General features: G+C 38.6%; 1 protein-coding gene across 1 annotated transcript; it reads left to right on the plus strand.

Moving 5' to 3' along the window:
• Nucleotides 1-140: 140 nt before the first annotated feature.
• Nucleotides 141-19,113, plus strand: LOC111340232 (uncharacterized). Its single transcript, XM_022947042.2, has 10 exons — nt 141-388; nt 2,737-2,929; nt 3,090-3,126; nt 3,506-3,653; nt 7,770-7,911; nt 11,314-11,359; nt 12,222-12,321; nt 13,269-13,302; nt 17,533-17,572; nt 18,443-19,113. Exons 1-10 carry the CDS (start codon nt 264-266, stop codon nt 18,517-18,519), a joined length of 942 nt encoding a protein of 313 aa, XP_022802777.2. The 5' UTR covers nt 141-263; the 3' UTR covers nt 18,520-19,113.
• Nucleotides 19,114-20,485: the final 1,372 nt, after the last annotated feature.

A 20,485-nucleotide genomic window follows, 5' to 3' on the forward strand; every position in this document is an offset into this window, starting at 1 on the left:
GAGGTTCAGGTGTTTGAGATTTTATTTAGGGACTTCTATTCCGCAAAGTACAGATTTTCATTTCGCTTCATTATGCAAATTGTAGTGAGCTGTTAATTTGTGTCAAGGAAGGAATGCGTGGACAGGTAGATTCGGGGAATGGGTCCAAAGCTAGTATTTCATTTCCTCATCTCGTGACACTCAGGAGGTTCGGTCTCTTTACATGTAGTTTCATCCGCGCGTTGGAACAAGTCTGTTGCATTTTCTGGAGGTTACCAAGAAGAATGGATCATCATATGATAATTGGATTTCTTTTGCTGGTGTTCGCGTGCAGCGCTTTAGGGAATACAGAAGAGTTCCATGTTTCTTCTCCAGAGTTGGTTGAGGAGATCAACTCATTAAATGTGGGGTAAGTGTTATGATTTCTGCCTGGTCAGTCATCTTAATATAATTGTGTAACATATTCAGTGAAAAAGCAGTCAACAGGAAAGGAAAAGATTGATTTACTGCTGAAGGGAAAGCAACAACAGAAAACAGAAAATTGGTTGGTTAACATCAATAGGATGTCCTGATAACCATAGCAGCGGCTATTTTGCGTCGAGATAAGAGAAAAATTTTACAACACAATTCAGTTTTGGTTTTGACTTCAACTTGGCAGATTTAGGGTTAATAACACTTCTATGCTGAAGTTCTCTTTCAGAAGTGGTTATTGTCAGCTGGTTGGGTGATTCTTATATATTTTCTTTCGCATACAAATTTGGTCTTAACGGTTGTGGACATTATTTTTGTGATCTAGTATGGTTTGGGGTTTCTCCTCAAGTACAGGGGGCCCATACAATCTGTTTGTGTAGCCGACTGTTGTTTTATAGTGAATGTACCAGATTTACCGTTTGCCTGCACCCATAGTGATATATTACTGACTATAATGTACATAAATCATTGATAAATAAACATTGAATTACTTTACCTGTGGTGTATAGTCGCCCTTTTGCCTCAAAAATGTTTTTTGAGCGATTTTGAAGAAGTATCTGAGTTCGTCATTAATGTAATGCATAAAAGAAAGACAAGGGTGGAAGCCTTGTTTTGAAAGGGTTCAAGCACCCGAGCGATTTTCCCCCCAAAAATCACATCGCTCTGCTTTCAAACTTTGCAGCATTAAGGTCAAAATATGCACGATTCTCCTCCTACCTTCCAATCAAATATCCATCCAAATGGACCGGAGCTAGCCATCAAAGAAAATCAAAATCGCACAGTATTTGAGCGTATGGGATGCGGAGCAAGATTCTCATGTGCCAGCCAGAAACCGTCACGTGGTTGCCCTTTTCTGATTGAGCAATTCAAAATAACGTCATACATACATACATACATACATACATATGTTAATCGACCACTCCCCATGGGGGCTTTTCAGGGCCAATTCCCACCCAGCAACCACCCCAGGGGAGGACATCCATCACACAGTAATCTCGTGCGTGGGAAACTACCCCTAACCCTGCAGGAGACGGGACCTCCATTTATTCGTCCCATCCGAGAAGACTAGAGTATCTAACCATTTCTTGATAGAGAAAGGTAGCATATTCTTGGTCCGGCCAGGGCTCGAACCCACGACCTCCCGCACAACAGTCCAGCGCTCTATCTATGTCGTTCAATCAGAGAAGGGCAATCAGTGTAACGGTTTCTGGCTGGCACTTGAGAATCTTGCTACGCATCTCAGACGCTCAAATACTGTGGGATTTTGATTTTCTTCGAGGGCTAGCTCCGGTCCGTTTGGATGCATTTTCGATTGGAAGGTAGGAGGAGAATCGTGCATCTTTTGACCATAATGCTGCGAAGTTTGAAAGCAGAATGATGCAATTTTCAGGGGGAAAATCACTTGGGCGCTTGAACCCTTTCAAAACAAGGCTTCCACCCGTGTCTTTCTTTTATGCATTACATTAACGATGAACTCAGACTTCTTCAAAATCGCTCAAAAAACATTTTTGAGGCAATTAAAGGACGACTATACACCACAGGTAAAGTAATTCAACGTTTATTTATCAATGATTTATGTACATAGTCAGCAATATATCACTATAGGTGAGGCAAATGGTAAATCTGGTACATTCACTATAAAACAGCAATCGGCTATACAAACAGATTGTATGGGCCCCCTGTGGTTTCTCTTATGATTGGGTTGACTCAATCTTGATCAAGGGAAATGTAAAGAAAAAAACCTGGTGAATTTCCAGCAAACTTGGCTAAACACCTAATCAATGATATGAATGCCTTATTTTTTATTCCCATTATTTTTTATTATCAAAACTTCTCTTCTCTTTTTCTTATCTGCATATAGTTATCTCAACTAGCTTCGCTATCCATCTTTCTCTTTCTTGTCTTCAGCAAGGCTATGTGTGTCCATCACATGACATGACATGAACTGCTTCACTTTGTGTAGTTTGCTGTATTATATTGCACTTGTAACAATTGACCTTATTTGGTATCCCTGATTTCTTTTCAGGCTCAATTGATATTACACACTTTGTCTTTTCTTAGAAAATCATAGTTGTGGACCAAGAATCTTTCAGTTACTTTACTGAACTGTGATTTGTATGTACCATGCCTTATTTAGAAGACCTGAATTAGGATTTGCCTCTAAGGGAAAATATGTTAAGGCCAATTATGTATGATATGAATGAGTGACAAGATGGTTGCAGACTTTCAAGGTCTGTAAGAATGAGATCTGTTTGTAGTACCTTGAGCTGACCATTTTGTATCCAGTTGGCAGGCTACTGTTTATAAGCAGTTTGCAGAAATGAACTTGAAGGAAGCAAAGCAAATGCTAGGGAGTTATGGTGCATGGCCCAAGGACTCTCCTCCTAAGGTTATCAAACAAGACATTGTCAGTGATATTCCTGGAAGCTTTGATGCTCGTACAAAATGGCCTGGCTCCATTCACCCAATTAGAAATCAGGTAGCTAGAAGACTCAGTAAAAGTGTTTTTGAATGGACATAAGAAAAATGTATGTGAATGGAATTTAATATATATATACAATATACTATGACTCTTTAATTGCAATTACTTACAAAACTCTTGATACTTATAAATTTCACTTTCATATTCAACTAAACAGGAGAACTGTGGAAGTTGTTGGGCATTTGGAGCTTCAGGTGGGTCTTACATAACAATAAATCTAGTTATGATAACCTGACATTTAAATCCACTGTTAGACCAGTTGGAGTTTCAGTCCATATGATTCCCTTGCTTCCCATTTTGATTTTGAATGGCATAAGAATACTTTGTATGATTAGGTGTATTTACTGGTCAAATTTTACATGCATCAGACATAAGGGTATGGACACTCTTGTATCATAAATCTTATTACTCAATTCTTTTTATATAATATCATGTGTGATATTTGTTTTGGTAATAAATGTGTTATGAAATTGAATTTACTACTTTAGGGAAAGATCTTGGTACGTACCCTAAACTATTCATTCGTACCCTAAACTGTATAGTATTTTTTTACATGATGTTTTTGCTCTGTAGAAGCATTGTCTGACAGGTTTGCTATTGCCAGTGGTAATAAAATTGATGTGGTGTTGTCAGCACAACAGCTGGTTGACTGTGATACAGATAACTCCGGTTGTTCAGGTGGCTATCCAATAAGAGCATGGCAGTATATGAATGAAGTTGGGTAAGTGTAACTCAGTAATTATGATACCACATTTGATGATTGTTGCAAAAAGCAAGACCCCCCTAAAGCTAAGACCCAAGACCAATTACACAAGCTCTTTTTAAAGTTGGCATGTTAGTTTGGAAATGAGAGGTCTTTGTTTGAGGCCTTCATTTTTGGGTATTTGTTTTGAGGTCTGGGTTTTTAAGTCTTTGTTTTCAGAACACTAAGTTTGTTTTGCTTAATTATAATCTTTTGTCAAAATCACTCCCTGAAAGCTTGGGGAAGCAATGCATTATTTATTTTAGGGGAGTTTGGATTAATGCAAGAATTGTGTATGCATGCATAGGCAGAATATTATTTACAATCATTGTAATTAACATGCCAACAAGATTGTTGTTGGCAGTGCACATATCACAGGTTGTGTGTCAGGTTCACAACCTGTATGAATTATAGCTTACTAGCTCAGCGGGATCGAGTTGTCATTCTCTGTAGTTTATGCACACTGGTATTCAAGCTCAAATATAAGGATGCAGAGATAGGTATTTTAGTTTTTGCTGGATCTTCTAGAGGAATAATGAAAACTTAGTGATTTCTTTGATGGTACTTGTCATGTTCAGCACAGCAGACACAGGGTGCAGCGTAATTGGGTTTGCCAGGTCAACCACAGTGAAGTGCAGGACAGACAGCAGATTCTTACACAAATTATTGGACTAAATTATGTAATCAGGCTAGCCAACTTGTTGCAACACTTGTGGTGAAAACTAAAAATGAATGCACGATTTGTCTACGCTAAGAAAATGAGCTAAATTACAAATCTGATGACAGCAAACACAACTAAAAACTAATAGAAACTTAACGATCATGACTTGCATCTGAATTCTTGACTCCGGGGATGAGAAAACTCCAAGTTGTGAAAAAACTCTGTAAGAATCCCATAACACTCCTCTTTGCTCCAGGGAAAACTCCTTAAAACTAAAATGTTCGCATGAAAAAAGGCCTAATATACTTCTACGACGTAAAGGAAACTAAGCTGAAACAACTCTTTGTGTGCCTAGCCAAAAAAGGATATTTTATAATCGTGCAATCAAAACGAAACAAGGCTACATTTAAGGAAACAAAAAGTCATATAATGTTCTAAAGTGTTCTTTGTACAGCAACGTGACAGTACTACCACATAGTATACATTCAACTCAGTGTCTGTGTCAGGAATGTGATATTTTTGTTGGGTTATAATTTACATACAAGGTGTAAAGTTTGGTTCGAATAATCGGTACGTATCAGTGTTTCTTGAATATATTAAAACCATTCCCACCAATCTAATCTTACTTTAAACATATTTAATATAACAGCTCTTGAAGAGCCACAGTCCATGGCACTGCCAAGTGAGAACAGTTGCCAACTGATTCATATTTCCAAAAGTTTCATTTTTTGAAAATGCCCATGTTGATTGACTTTTTTCTCTATTAGAAGGGATTTCAAACAAAACTTGAGTTCTTTGGATGAAAAAAGTTTTGACATCTTTTTTCTTTGGGGTCCATAAAATGTAATGCTCAGGAAGGATTAAATGTGTTGAGAATGTGATCTTTGCAAATTAAGAGGAAAATGTTTGGTTTGTAAGTTTGCGCAAGTGCTCAGTAATCAATCAAGGAACTTGTAATATTTTTCAACTAATAAAGTGTTTAATGTAGGCAAGATAATTGAGGCATGACTTCAAAAAAACATAATTAAAAAAGGAAAATAGAGTCAAGCTTTTAAATGTAGTTTATGAACAAGGATTCACATGATTTATTTTGGGCAATTACAATTGGTCAGTTCAAAATTCAGACTGCAGACTGCAGACTGGGTACAATTAATGCTGACTATAGGTACAAGTGCAGACTGCAGACTTCAGAGTGGTACATTGTGTCATCTTATAACTTTCCAAAAAACATGCAATTGCTTTTCTGAGATCATCTTTCAGAATCATTTCACTCGTGTGGAATATTTCTAGCCTGCTTCTTTGTATATTTCTTTGGTAAAATTCAATAGTAGCTCCCCATAAAACCTGTCAGCAGACAGTTCACCAACAGTTCTCCGACAGTATACCAACAGATTATTTTTTAATAGACTTACAAACTCATGCAAATAACCTGGTTTAAATAAAATACCGGTAAACACTTGTCCTACAATCCTTTAATCCACTTGTACGATAACCCATTCTGTATTCCTTGATCAAAAACACTCACATAAGGTCGGCTTAGATCACAACTCCGAAATCGCCCAACAGTGCATTGCGAGCTTTTTTATTTTGTTTGTCATGTATGTTTACTCAATGCAATGTGCACCCTGATTCTCACATCATTGTTACCTCAATTTAATTGCAGGTTTAAAAAAACATACTTAAATGCATTGGTTAAAAAACTTTTACGTTATTTGGTGGCTCCTAAAGGAGCTGTTTGTGTGTTGAATACCCACAAGTATCCATAGTTCACAGGATAGAGCTCCACGGCATGCCGCAACATATTTTCAAAGCGGTCTCCCGCAAACAGTCGCTGCCAGTTAAACTCATCCAGGTAGCCAGGAAGTTTGTCCTTAAAGGTGCCTATTGTGCTTTTCAGCTTTCTTTTCACCTGTCCCCACAGTCCTTCTATGGTGAGTTTCATCAGGAATGATACCAACTTACCAACAGTCAGCCGACAAACGGCCAACTGTCAGCCGACACTTTTACCTGAGAACTGCTGAAACTGTTGGTAAACAGTCGGTCGACTGTTGGCCGTTTGTCGGCCAGCTGTTGATCGTCTATCGGCTGTTTGTCAGTCGACTGTTGGCCATTTGTCGGTCAACTGTCGGCCGTTTGTCGGTTGACTGTTGGCCGTTTGTCGGTCGACTGTTGGCCAACAGTCAAGCAACAGGTTTTTTGGGGAGCTATATTATTGAATTTTACCATTTCTTTTTAACAAAGCAGCTATTGTGTTTGGTTTTAAGCAAAGTGGCCGCAATAATATAATAATAATAATAGTTTAATATTTGTAGTGTGCAAATTCCATTTACATGTGATCAAATGCGCAATTACTCTTACCGGTAAACAGAATTTTAAGCCTTTTTGTAGTCTTCTCACTTTTTGTGCATGATCTCCATAACTAGTGGAACAATTGATAGCTTTTGCAGGTGGTCTGTGCTGACTTCAGCTTTTTAACTGAATAAGTATGTGTTCTTTTGTTGACAAAAAATGCAGAGCAAGACTAAAACTCTTCCTTTCACTTGATATATTCTCAATGTTTAGGGGTGCACACACACTGATTTTCACCTATTGATATTTGCTTAGTCTCCAAACTAAAACCACCCAAAAAGTAAATCTTGGATCATTGCACATGTCGGAAACTGTAACATTCTTTAAAATGGTCCAAAACTAAATAAGTATGCTGACTGTATTATTCCCCTAAACAAGTATAGCACAAGCAAGCAAGGTGACTGATGTGCAAAGATGGTCGTGTGCTGTTACTTTTCCTCTATATTGTATTGCAAGTTGCTAATTTTAAATGCAGACAAGGCTCAGACACAAAGTGAGTAGAGAGAAGACTGTGAAGGCTTGAAACGATTGTGGCCTGGATGCTTTGTTAAAAACAAAAGGAACATAGTACAAAAACATAGTTTAAATTCTCAGTCTGCATTTTGTACCAAGTCTGCATTTGTGCCCAGTCTGCAGTCTGCAGTCTGCATTTTGTACCAAGTCTGCATTTGTGCCCAGTCTGCAGTCTGCAGTCTGCAGTCTGCATTTTGTACTGACCAAATTTACAATGAATCAGCTAGTGGTCCTCAATTTTCAAAGGCTGCAAATCTTATAATTATAAGCCTTCGGGCCTATACATTTACTTATGTGGTAACATTTGGATAGCCTTTAGGAACGAAAGAGAGACATTTCTCAGTTGAAGGCAAAAATTTTCCTTCATAAGTGGAACAATGTCCAGTCACATATTACTACTGTGTCGCTCACTTTTTGTATCCATGGATTATACTATTGCCATTGCATTTTTTATCCTTTATAGTGTTTGAAATGTTTTTCTATAAAAACAATTAACAACAAAAAAACAAGTAAAAGAACAAATTTGAAGTTGCAAAGCATGTGAGATTATCTTTCTGTTTCTTTATATCCAGCCTCCTGACTGTAGAATGTTATGGTCCATATGTGGCACAGGATCAAAATTGCAAGTTCAATAGCACGCTTAAACAATGTCCCAGCGGTCAGGGTGTGTTTCAAGTTTACAAGGCAGCCAATGCATATGCTGTTCAAAGAGAAGTACGTTATACATTTAACAAAGATAAGTTTGGTGCCATTTTTGTGAACATGTAGTATCACTTTAATTAAGACATAAAGCAGTTTTTGTTTTGAGACTGCCTCAGACTGTTAAAGTATGCACGCTGCAACCTCTGTAAATCTCAAGTGATTTATTTATGACCAAATAAGGAATATACGTAAAGTGACAAGTGACGTAACTTAGTGTAACATCTCCCTTCTTTTGGAGTAAGCTAACTTCCGAACGAAAACTCTATAACATAAATCAAACGTGACTGTCCAGGTCGAAAAAGAGTTTACTAAAATAAAAATTAAAAACAAAACAAAAACAAATGGAACTTGGTACAGGACTGTAAGTCAGGAGTCCTTATTAAAGTTGTTGCCCGATAGTCAGTTTCCGATAGTCAGAGTTCTCTTGAGCTGTAGTCTAGTTTCATATGATAAACTACGCAACAAAGTCATTGAACCTCGAGGGTGGCTTTACAACTCGGGTACGCGTTTTCTTCAAAGGAAGAGTTTGTGATGTCATTGTTGGTTTCGGATCATGATTAGCTGACTTGACATCTTGCTTTGAAGGCTGGTTTACACTCTTTGTAAGCTGGCTATCACTGCTTTCAACTGGTTTGGGTTGTTCAGTAGGTCGTGTAGCTGGCTTCAGAAATTCCCGATTTCGACGGAATACTTGGTTGTCTGAACTAGTTGTTACTACATAGGACCTGTCTGATAGCTTCTTGATACAGGTACCTGATTTCCAGCTTTGATTCTTCTGAAGAGGTGCCACTTTTACCTCTTGCCCAACATCTAATTCTGGTAGGGAGCGTGATGTGCGATCATGGTACCACTTGGCCTTTTGCCTTTTCAATTTTAGCTTTGCATTCACATTTTCGGGAATCTTAGGGAGCAGTAAGTTAGAAGCTGTAGGTAGTAAGGTTCTAGTGCGTCTAGACATCAATCTCTGTGCAGGGCTACTTTCCATGAACTCTGTTGGTGTGTTGCGTTGGTCCAATAGGGCTAACCACGGGTCTTTGTTGTCTTTGAGAGCTTTTCTGAACAAAGACTTGCCAATTTTCACAGCAGGCTCTGCCTTTCCGTTGGATTTGTGATGATGTGGTGAAGACGACACGTGAGTGAACCCCCAATCAACTGAAAACTGATGGAACTCGTGGCTTGTAAACTGAGGAGCGTTGTCAGTAGTTAGAGTATCTGGAAGGCCATCTCGGCTGAATTGTTCCTTAAAGAATTTAATCACGGAACCGGAAGTGTTTTCCTCCAATTCCTGTACTTCTAGGAAATCTGAGTAGTAGTCAACGAACACTATATATTCTTTGCCATAAAGTTTGAACTGGTCAGCATCTACTCGACTCCACGGGCGGTCAGGAAGCTCATGGCTTTGCATTGGAAGCTTCTGATACTTGACCTGAAATTCTTTGCAAATTGAACATTGTTTGATTAGGTCACTCACTTCTGCATTCATACCAGGCCAGAATACAGCGTCTCTAGCTTTGCGCAGGCAAGCTTCTACTCCTAAATGACTGGAATGATTTGACTTCAGGTCTCAGTAACTTAGGGATGACTACTCTTGAGCCTTTGAAAAGAACACCATTGTGAACTGATAGCTCCTCGCGGTAAGACTAATACTCCCGGATCTGGGTTGGTACCTGATCTTTCTGCATTGGCCATCCGGTCAGAATTGGGGTTTTTAGTGTCTGCAGAGTGTCATCATGACTTGTGCCACGTTGCAATTGATCCAGTCGTTCTGGCGTGACCTTCAGGGTTTGCAACAATTCCTTTTTTGTTCAGCTATTTAACAACAACAAAATCAAATGTTTGCTTTTGTTTTGCTGATGGAGAAATGGAGAAATGGAGAAATTTCCCGCTCTTTTTGGTTTTTATCTTTTTTCACACGCACGCACAAATGACAACTTTGTCCGCAACGGACGCGGGTCCTTTCGTTTAAAAAAAAAAATGGCAAAATCGGTCAGCCCCACCCAGGCACACCGGCGTCTTTGATGATTTTTAGAATTTTGAAACTTTTAGGAAACGGCAAAAATTGGGTCGCATTAGAAAATGCTTGTGTTGACAGAGTTTAATCCCTAGAGTAAACAATTCGGTCGTAATGCGACCCGAGCCTTAAAGAATCCAAGATGCTACACAAATTTCTGAATAGTTCAGAAATATACGAACAGTTTAGAAGTTCCCAGTAGGGACCGACCTATGCTGGTGAATAACATTTTTATCTTTTTCTAACGCATAAAAAAAATGATTGCTAAAAGAACCCGAATGATTTAGGGCTACAATTACGAGTTTAATTACGGGAAAATCCTCCTTGAACTTCACAATTTGATGGCGAGTGAGTTATAAAGAAAACAAGCGTTATTCAAATTAAAGAGAATGTTTTCGCCGAAACATTTTTATTTGTTAAACATTTTTTTGATAAGCAACTGTCACGATGTGACACCTGTCAATTGAAGAAGAAAGAAGCATATGCTTTTGAAGAAACAGCAGTACTGGTATGACAAACACACAGGAGTTAAATGATCATGCGACGATTTTCTCGTAAAAAGAAAAACAGTTAGAGATCTTACGGAAAGTATTTTTTATTTCCAACGACGATTAATCTTCCAAGATTTACCTCTGTTCCGTTTTAAAATTTCACGGAAAGTCAAATTGTAAGTGAATGCAAATATGTGTTTTGGAGTTGTCAGTCTGCTTGTTTGTTTTCTGTAATGGCGTGTGTAAATCGGTTTTTCTTCCACCGAAAAGCTGAAGTCAATGAGACTCTTTCTACCTAGACACAAGGAGATTTAATGCGACTTTTATTCATCGAATTCCTGCGTTTCTGCCGTGAAATTTACGACGAAAGTGTATTTTAGGATTTTGAACTGTTGCTGAATAAAATTCTTTCTTAGCTTAAACTTATAAATTCGTTTGTATCTGGCGCATGTCAAACCCATTTGCAGCTTAAAGGTCAAACAGGGATTGTCACTCACTAAATCGGCTTGCCATTAAGTCTTATGATCGCCTTCGTATGAAATTGTTTTTTTTGTTGTTTTCGTTTCACTAGTCCGCGTTTTACTAGTCCTCGTTTTTACTAGTCCTCGTTTTACTAGTCCGCGCTTTACTATTCTGCGTTTTACTAGTCCAGTCCAGTCCAGTCCTCGAAATACCATATGCCTTTATTTATGACCAAATAAGGAATACGCGTAAAGTGACAAGTGACGTAACTTATTGTAACACAGACACAAATGTAAGCCAAATAGCCAGTGCAATATTCCATTATTTTCAAAAGATTTCCAAACAGACTTGCAGAATAAGCCTTGTCGAAACTGTCTAGATAAAATTGTAAATCTGCCCATTGAATGTTCAATTATTAAGGTGTTAACAAACTCTCTACTTGCCTTTAAGGTTGAAGCCATCCAGTCTGAAATCATGACAAATGGGCCTGTTGAAGGTAATTAAAAACTGCATGTAGTTTTCTTTAATGATATCTGAAAAGGTTCGTATATCTAAAATAATTATTTAAAGAGATAAAACCTTCTGTCAAAATTGATGTAACGTTCAAAGGTTACTAGTATGGCGGAGAAGACAATTCGAACGCACAATATAAATCACGGTTTAATTAAATGAGGTACATAATCAAAATTGCAAACGAAAATAAAGAGATCGGTGGGAAATCACAGATGAAATGGGCGAAGTATAGATTAAGGATAGGGTAGTTAGGATGGGTGGTTGTAGCTGAATTTGTGTTACTGAATTTATGTGGCTGAATTTGTATGGCTCGAACTAAAAGAAAATGCAGTAAAAACTAAACTAAGAAAATATTCCTGAGAAATGTAACACTAGCCTAATTAACAATGAAGCAATTATAAAGTGAACTGAACGCGAGATAAACCAATGTATGTGAAAAAAAAAAAAAAAAAGGAATTATCTTTAATTTAAAATAAAGAAAAACTCACCTTGGTCTAGCTGCTAATGATTGTAGGTAACTCGCTGATAACACTAGATGAATTTGTGAATAGCAGACAAAATCGGTAGTGTCGACAGCAACTTGTAGCAATGAAGTATGAAATATAATATCTAGTGCATGTGCTTAAATAAAACTAATTGAAATAAAAAACTGATAATAAGTAATAATCATTAACCAATGAAGAAATAATAGACCGGTACAAACACAACAGAAATGTACACGAGCTTCTCGTTTCAAAACTAACAATTTCATTGTATAGAATGAGTTCTCTGTTCTAGTCTCTCAGTTCCCATTAAGGCAATCAGCTATTCTATTAACTGGTATTTGGCTTTACTCTTCGTTACAGCATCTTTCTCAGTCTACTCAGACTTTTACTCTTACAAGTCCGGTGTTTATATACACACCTCTGGTACTCTAGTTGGTGGTCATGCGATCAAGATGCTGGGGTTTGTTCTTTTTCTGTTGTGTACAACTTGTTTGCTATAGACAGACAGACAGACATCTATATTTATACAGGATAGCCCCTTCAGTGTAGTAAACACTGGTATCAACGGGGGTCCTGTTACCCACCCAACCCACCCCAGGGGAGGACATCCATCACACAGTAATCTCGTGCGTGGGAAATTAACGTCTCCTGCCCCTAACCCTGCAGGAGACGGGACCTCCATTTATTCGTCCCTATCCGAGAAGACTAGAATATCTAACCATTTCTTGATGTTAAAGAAAGGAAGCATATTCTTCTCAGTTAATTTTAAGACCCTGAGTGTTGGTCCGGCCGGTATTGAACTCTCGACCTCCCGCACAGCAGTCCGGCGCTCTCCCAATTGAGCTAACCAGGCGGCGGTCTGAGCTAACCAGGCGGCTATATTTTACTTGTTTCTCAGGACTCTGTTTAAAATAAGCTGTAGATGTATTACAACATTTTTATCACTTCCAATCCACTTTTTATTTTTGCAAACTATTGTATTCCTATTGCAAACCGTTGTCTCCAATTTGCTTTTCCGTATCCTCCCTTTCAGGATTGTCTGGCTGTTTCCTTAGGGCCTTTTTTTTTACGTTTTACAAACTCCAGTCTTGTTTTGTTGATTGATTTTATTTTTAGTTGTTCAGTGCTAAAATTGTGTGATCCACCTCTCTCTGTTGTTAAAAAGAAGGAAAGAATTGATGCAAGACATTCTAAAGGGCCAGCAATTTTGATCTGATTGTCATCTGTTCCTGGATGACAAATACATTTCTGGTGTCCCTGACATCATACCTACTTCAATGGTGTATATCACTTTTGTAGACCAGTTTTCTGATTTCGACTTCTAGCTTCATTTTTCAGTAGTGTAAACAATTCCAATTTTAACATAATGTACGTAATTCCAACAATATAATTTTTATTCCTTCACAGATGGGGTCGGTCTGCAGAAGGTGTTGATTACTGGGTAGGAGTGTTTATTCCCGGTTTTCTTTTCCCCCTTAATTAACAGCCAACAATGTCCTTTTAACGCTAACACTGTTCGCAAACAACATAGAACAGGTACTTATAGGATTTTTACTTGCATGTTTAATGCGATCATAAATTATAGTGGACAGTTTTTCTATTTCTGTCCCATGTATGAATGTGGCGTACGTTACTTTTATCTTTTCTTCTTACTGCACAATTGGCCAAAACTTCCAAATCCATTTCATATCCTCATGAGCTCAGGGTGGTGCATTGAAAGTCTTTCAATTCACATTCTGTGGTCACCAATATGACCATTATAAGGCCCATTCCCGGTTAGGGAATCTTTCATCCCGCTATTTTGCCACAGGTATCCCACTTACTATTTTGAAATATTTGGCCTCTTCTCTTCGCTTTGAATCATTCAAGACGGAAGCATGATCACTAAACCAGTTTCTATGGCCTCAAATAGTCTCTAGAGCTCAAAATGTAGCAAAAGTGAGTTTGTTCTAATTCTTTTTATCACTTCCTTGCTTTACGCTGAGATTAGGCAGTTTTTTGGTAGTTAACGAACCCTACGCAATTTTTCGAAGTATTAAAAAGGCCCACCATATAGTGCTGATTCACTAAGCGCTCAAATTTTGAGTTAGGAATGCCTGTGATAGCACACAATATGGTGCTTTTTGTGGATAATGATAAACCATTTCACAGTAAGATTATGAGCTCGCGATTTCTATCTCGTGGTCGTTGACGAGGGTGCATGAAGCCAGAATCAACCACAGGCGGCCCATACAATCTGCTTGTGTAGCCGACTGTTGTTTTATAGTGAATGTACCAGATTTACCGTTTGCCTCACCTATAGTGATATATTGCTGACTATGTATTTAAATCAATGATAAATAAACGTTGAATTACTTTACCTGTGGTGTATAGTCGTCCTTTTGCCTCAAAAATGTTTCTTTTTTTTTGAGCGATTTTGAATAAGTTTGATTTCGTCGTTAATGTAACGTTTAAAAGAAAGATAAGGGTGGAAGCCTTGTTTTGAAAGGGTTCAAGCGCCCGAGCGATTTATCCCCCCGAAAATCGCATCGCTCTGCTTTCAAACTTCGCAGCATTATGGTCAAAAGATGCACGATTCTCCTCCTACCTTCCAATCGAAAATCCATCCAAACGGACCGGAGCTAGCCCCTCGAAGAAAATCAAAATCCCACAGTATTTGAGCGTCTGGGATGCGTAGCAAGATTCTCATGTGCCAGCCAGAAACGGTCACGCCGATTGCCCTTTTCTGATTGGACGACGTTAAACGATGACCAATTCGAAATATTTAACGAGGGTGGGGAACCATTGGCGTTTAGTCATCGTTTAACGTCATCCGCTCAGAAAAGGGCAATCAGCGTGACCGTTTCTGGCTGGCATATGAGAATCTTGGTGCGCATCCCAGACGCTCAAATACTGTGGGATTTTGATTTTCTTCAAGGGCTAGCTCCGGTCCGTTTGGATGGATTTTCGATTGGAAGGTACGAGGAGAATCGTGAATCTTTTGACCTTAATGCTGCGAAGTTTGAAAGCACAGCGATGCGATTTTCGGGGGAAAAATCGCTCTGGCGCTGGAATCCTTTCAAAACAAGGCTTCCACCCTTGTCTTTCTTTAATGTATTACATTAACGACGAAATCAAACTCATTCAAAATCGCTCAAAAAGTCATTTTTGAGGCAAAAGGACGACTATACACCACAGGTAAGGTAATTCAACGTTTATTTCTCATTAATTTATATACATAGTCAGCGATATATCGCTATAGGTGAAGCACAGGCAGCCCAAGCTCACTTCTAGTAAAACGGACGTGACTCTTACCGTGTTGCGTAACGTTTTATATTTATAAAGGTTTGTATGGGATGTTATCGGTTTTCCTTAAAAGAGAGAAAAAATGTCTTGTTTTGAGGTAAAATGGGCTTACCTTATTGCCTTGTTGTTTTTGTTGATTCCGAGCGTCTCAGGCCATTTTGAAGCGTTTTCGGCGAGTTAGCGCTATGTTGGTGTTCAACTGCTAAAAGAAAGACAAGGCCGGAAACCTATTTTAGAAGCGTCCGTCGCCCGAAGCGAATAATTCCGCCAAAAAATCACCACCAATCTCGATTCCTCCAGAAAATCAAAGCAGAGATGTTGCAGTTCCATTTTCCATTCACTCGATTCACAATTCCTCCCACAGATCTTTCACTACCGATACTTTTATCTCCAGATCTATCGAAAACAAAAATAAGCCCGGCGAGGGTAGCCAGCGGCCTGTAGTCCAAAAACAAACCCGTTAGCTCCCATGGTCCCCTCGAGAGGTTTTGTCAAGACCGCATTGTTTTGATCGACCAATCAACATCGAGTTTTTGTTACCCAACATACTGTGCGATCGGCGAACGGGCCGCGGTCGTTTCAAGCAGCCAAATTCGAAATTGGAAAGCCGATCGATCTGGAGATAAAAGTATCGCTAGTGAAAGATCTGTGGGAGGAATTGTGAATCGAGTGAATGGAAAATGGAACTGCAACATCTCTGCTTTGATTTTCTGGAGGAATCGAGATTGGTGGTAATTTTTTGGCGGAATTATCCGCTTCGGGCGACGGACGCTTCTAAAATAGGTTTCCGGCCTTGTCTTTCTTTTAGCAGTTGAACTCCAACATAGCGCTAACTCGCCGAAAACGCTTCAAAATGGCCTGAGACGCTCGGAATTAACAAAGAAAACGACAAGGCAATAAGGTAAGCCCATTTTACCTCTAAACAAGACATTTTTTTCTCTCTTTTAAGGCAAACCGATAACATCCCGTACAAACCGTTATAAATATAAAACGTTACGCAACACGGTAAGAGTCACGTCCGCTTTTCTAGTAGTGAGCTTGGGCTGCCTGTGGGTGAAGCAAACGGTGAATCAGGTACATTCACTATAAAATAACAATCGGCTACACAAACAGATTGTATGGGCCCCCCTGTGAATCAACTGTCACTCATGGACATCAACAGCGAATAATCTAATGGTTTCAATATAAATCTACCAGTCGTTTTAAACTCAGCAACAAGACAAGTTCATGCTTTTGTTTTATTTTGCTTGCCACTACATGCTGTAAGACTACTCACTTCACTCGCTATCTAAGCAATAGAAGACATTTTCCGGGCTCTAAAACGTGATAAAGCCATGCGCCTTTGGCTCGTGATTTGTAAGCTTTCCTGGTATTATCCTAGCATCCCAAATGGCCTTACCACGTTATAGAGCCCGGAAAAAATGCGTTTTATTGCTGTTATGACATAATTAGTTACATATGGGCTCTATGACCTGATAAAGCATCTGATTGGAAACTGAATTGATCGATCAGACGATGCGTACTATGTTCATTATAAACACGGAATAGACAGCAAGTAGAGCGGGCAATCCAATTGCAGCTTTTATGTTGTGGCGCAAGAAGATTTTTGGTAACAAGATATGTTGAAGAGGGTGCAGAACAAAAAATGTTCGATGTCAGGTATTTATTATTAGTATTGCGCGCCGATTATTAACACCTTTTATAGATTCTTCAAAAGACTCACTTGTGCTAGTGCCTGGACTGGACCGATTACGAGGCTTGCCAACTAACAACGCTTTTTAAAGTGTCACACGGCCAACAGGGTTTTTATTGTTTTGGTATCTCATTAACCTTTAATAAAGTATTCTAAAAAAAAAATTGGATTCTGACGCCTCTTCACGCTAAAATCGAGTTTTAAAGTTCCCGCTACGGCCACGCCCAATGAAGTTGACCGCGTAAGGAAAGATTGGTGATGAGTGACGTCACTCCAGGAGCGTCTCGAGCGTCATGTTGTTACTTTGCTTGACAAACGCAGTACTTTTACAACACATCTATCGGGAATATTTATGTCGCCGAAAACTCTTTACCTTACTGAAAAAAACAGTGAAATGAACCACTGGCGGGATTTGGCGCGTTCCTGACTTGACGTCACGACCCATTTTGAACCCAATCTCTTTTTTGCCCCGATTCACGGTCACCTTCGATGGGCGTGGCCAAAGCGGGAAGCTCGATTTCAGGGCGAAGACTCGTCAGAATCCAATTTTTATTTAAGAATACTTTTTTACATGTTAAATACCTACCAAAACTATAAAAACCCTGTTGACCGTATCTATAGACAGATGTTTTAGTTGACGGTGACTTCTAACGATGTTTCACTCAACCATTTTGTTTTCCTCTCTTATTGTAGATTTGTGCCAATTCTTGGGGAGCTGGATGGGGAATGGATGGTAGGCTTTGCCTCATAAGATATGTGCATCTGCTCATGTGTGCACGCATGTGCTAGTCCTCATTGTAACGCGTATCTTAAAATAAACAAACAAACAAATAGAACAAAAACAAAGAACGTAATCAAAATAGCCTCTGTTTGACACGAAAAGGTGTCCTACTTTTTGTTTGCGGACATGATTTGTCCGGAGTAACCCCATTTTAACCCCATTGTGCTATTAAATATCATCAGAATGTATAAATTTTTTGTTATATTGTGTGAACGTAGGTAAGATTTATTTAATATTCCCTGGAATTTGTTTCTCTAATTTTGTAACGAAAAGCATTGAAACTTCAAAATTCTGATCTCCATTTTCAAACGGAGACTTTTAGGCGTATTGTTTGAAAATTGGAAAATTACTTTGTTACTCTTTAGCCTTTGAAGAACATATTCAGTCGAGTTACACGTTTTGACGGTAACCTTGAAGTAAAATTTTTATCCTCAGTGCGAAAAAAAAAAACATTTAAAGGATGACAATCATAATAGCCAGCTGTGGTTGGTGTTACGACATCCTTCCATTTTCGTCCTTTCTCTCCAAACTCTCAATTTCTCTATTCATTTCTCAAAACAGACAACGACGGTTGACAATATTTTGAGACAAACAAGGCTATCATTTCAATACGTTTATGGTGCGCTTTGGAGGTTCCATTCACGGCGATTTTTTTTTCCCGTATATGTGCAGTCACTTAGAATGTTTTGACAATACCAAATTCCGATGGCTAAAAACGTTCATGTACAACTGCAGAGGCGCCTCGCTGCTTGATATAGTGACACAACTCTTCCTTATTTTCGTCTTCCTCAAGCTCATTGTTCGTTTGTTTTATTTTGATAGGATTCTTTTACATCCGCCGAGGTACAGATGAGTGTGGTATCGAAAGTGGTATCACTGCTGGCATCCCATCTCTGTGATGGAACCAACTCCATAGCTGATCCGTTGACACCCTTGTTTGACATTACGATGCAGTTCGAAGGACGAACCCCACATTAAATTTATATTCTTCTGGTAGCGTTTTTAGAATAATAAGAAACTATTTCATTGATACCACTCTCGTTTACTGTAATTTTTTAAATAGTTAGGATTAAACAGAATTCCTAGACAGTACATTTTCAAACAAAAAACCTGAATTTGAATTTTGTTGCCAATGGAATTCTAAGACAGTGTAATTTAACTGAACTATATTTCTTTAAAAAGTAGGTCGATTTTGTAGACCGCTTAATTTAAAATTTTATTTTTTAGCAATTAAGAAAGGCAAGCACCCAGGCCTTTGGCGTTTAATTCATTTCTAAGACTTTGAAATTAAGTAGATCTTTAGACAAAATTTAGAAAAATAATTGTTAACAGAGTTTATAGACAGTAACTAAGTAGATTTCTGAAATATTTTAGCTATTAACAAGTGTTTTTTTATACTCCTTTTTTTACTGTAGTTTAGCTCTGTGGTTTTGAAATAATCTCATCGTCCAGTTTTGTCTAAATGTAATGAAATAAAATATCAGTTTTACAGATATTACTTTTATCATTGATCAGCGCACGTAATGATACAAAGTATGCACTGGAAGTTAATGCATCACAAAACGTTTTTCAAATTATTGTTTCTGTATATTTTAAGGTCAGATTTCTAATTGAACATGACGAAAATCGTCCAATTTCCGTTTGAAGGAATTTTCGTGTCTGTTTTTTTCCTTTTGTTCAGCGTTCATTGCCTCACGTCTTTACTGTAAATATTTTGAACCCGGTGGTAACATTTGATCGTGTAGTCTGATTATACGGGTGAGAGTAGTCCAGTCAAAGACTGTTGTCGGTAGTAGTGACTGACGTTTCGACAACCGTAGAGGAAGTCTTAAGAGTCGAGTTAAGAGTTGTCTGTCGCGTGCTCTGAGTCCGGTTTCTGTAAACTATTTGGTCAGTTTTGCTGTGATGTTATTGGCTTCAAGACTGAAGTAGGGTGGGTTGGTCGGGAAGAACAGACTACATGATCTAATCACATTTTCTGTCGATTCTCCGCCCTCGTCAACATTAAACCTCTCGTGTGTAACTCTTGTCAACTTTTGTCATAATTTGGCAAAGTTGAAAAATTTTGATGATCGTGATAGTGATAATATTGATAATGATAATGACGACAATGATCACTCACGGATTTGTTGGTAGAACACGTCCCGTAAATAAACTGAGATGCATACTGTTTTGATCTCGCTGTGTACAAATGTGGCTCGCCGGTGGCAGATTCGTGTCGTATCATGGGTAAGGTATGTACCAGCATTTGATGCTGTGTGGGAGAGCTAACCTTTGTTGTCTAGGGTACCTCAGCTAACCGGAAGTTAACCATGCGGCGTCGCTTAAAAGGGGAGAATGAACAATCCCGCTTAATATCAAACTTTGCAACAGAGGAATTGAAAAAAATTCAGGGTTTGAATTTCCACATATCTTGACAAAACTCTTTCAAATATTTTGGATATATGAACAAAGTTGAGATGGTAAATTGGCCTCCGTAACGATTACAAAAGCTGGCGTTTCGAGCGTTAGCCCTTCGTCAGAGCGAATAGAGGAATTGTGGGTTGTGTGTGCTTTTAAAGGCAGAAAATGGAGCTACGTTATTGGCGGGAACATGGCAACGAGAAAAACATGAATAAATTAGTGGAATGAAAAGCGTTCGTTGATCCCTGTGGGATTTAGACTGCCGGTTTGAAAGATGAGCTTTTGTTCAAGATTTTTATTCATGTTTTTCTCGTTGCCATGTTCCCACCAATAACGTAGCTCCATTTTCTGCCTTTAAAAGCACACACAACCCACAATTCCTCTATCTCCGACGAAGGGCTAACGCTCGAAACGTCAGCTTTTGTAATCGTTACGGTGGCCAATTTACCCTTTCCACTTTGT

Source organism: Stylophora pistillata, chromosome 6, assembly GCF_964205215.1.
Source record: "Stylophora pistillata chromosome 6, jaStyPist1.2, whole genome shotgun sequence".
NCBI classification, from domain to species: domain Eukaryota; kingdom Metazoa; phylum Cnidaria; class Anthozoa; order Scleractinia; family Pocilloporidae; genus Stylophora; species Stylophora pistillata.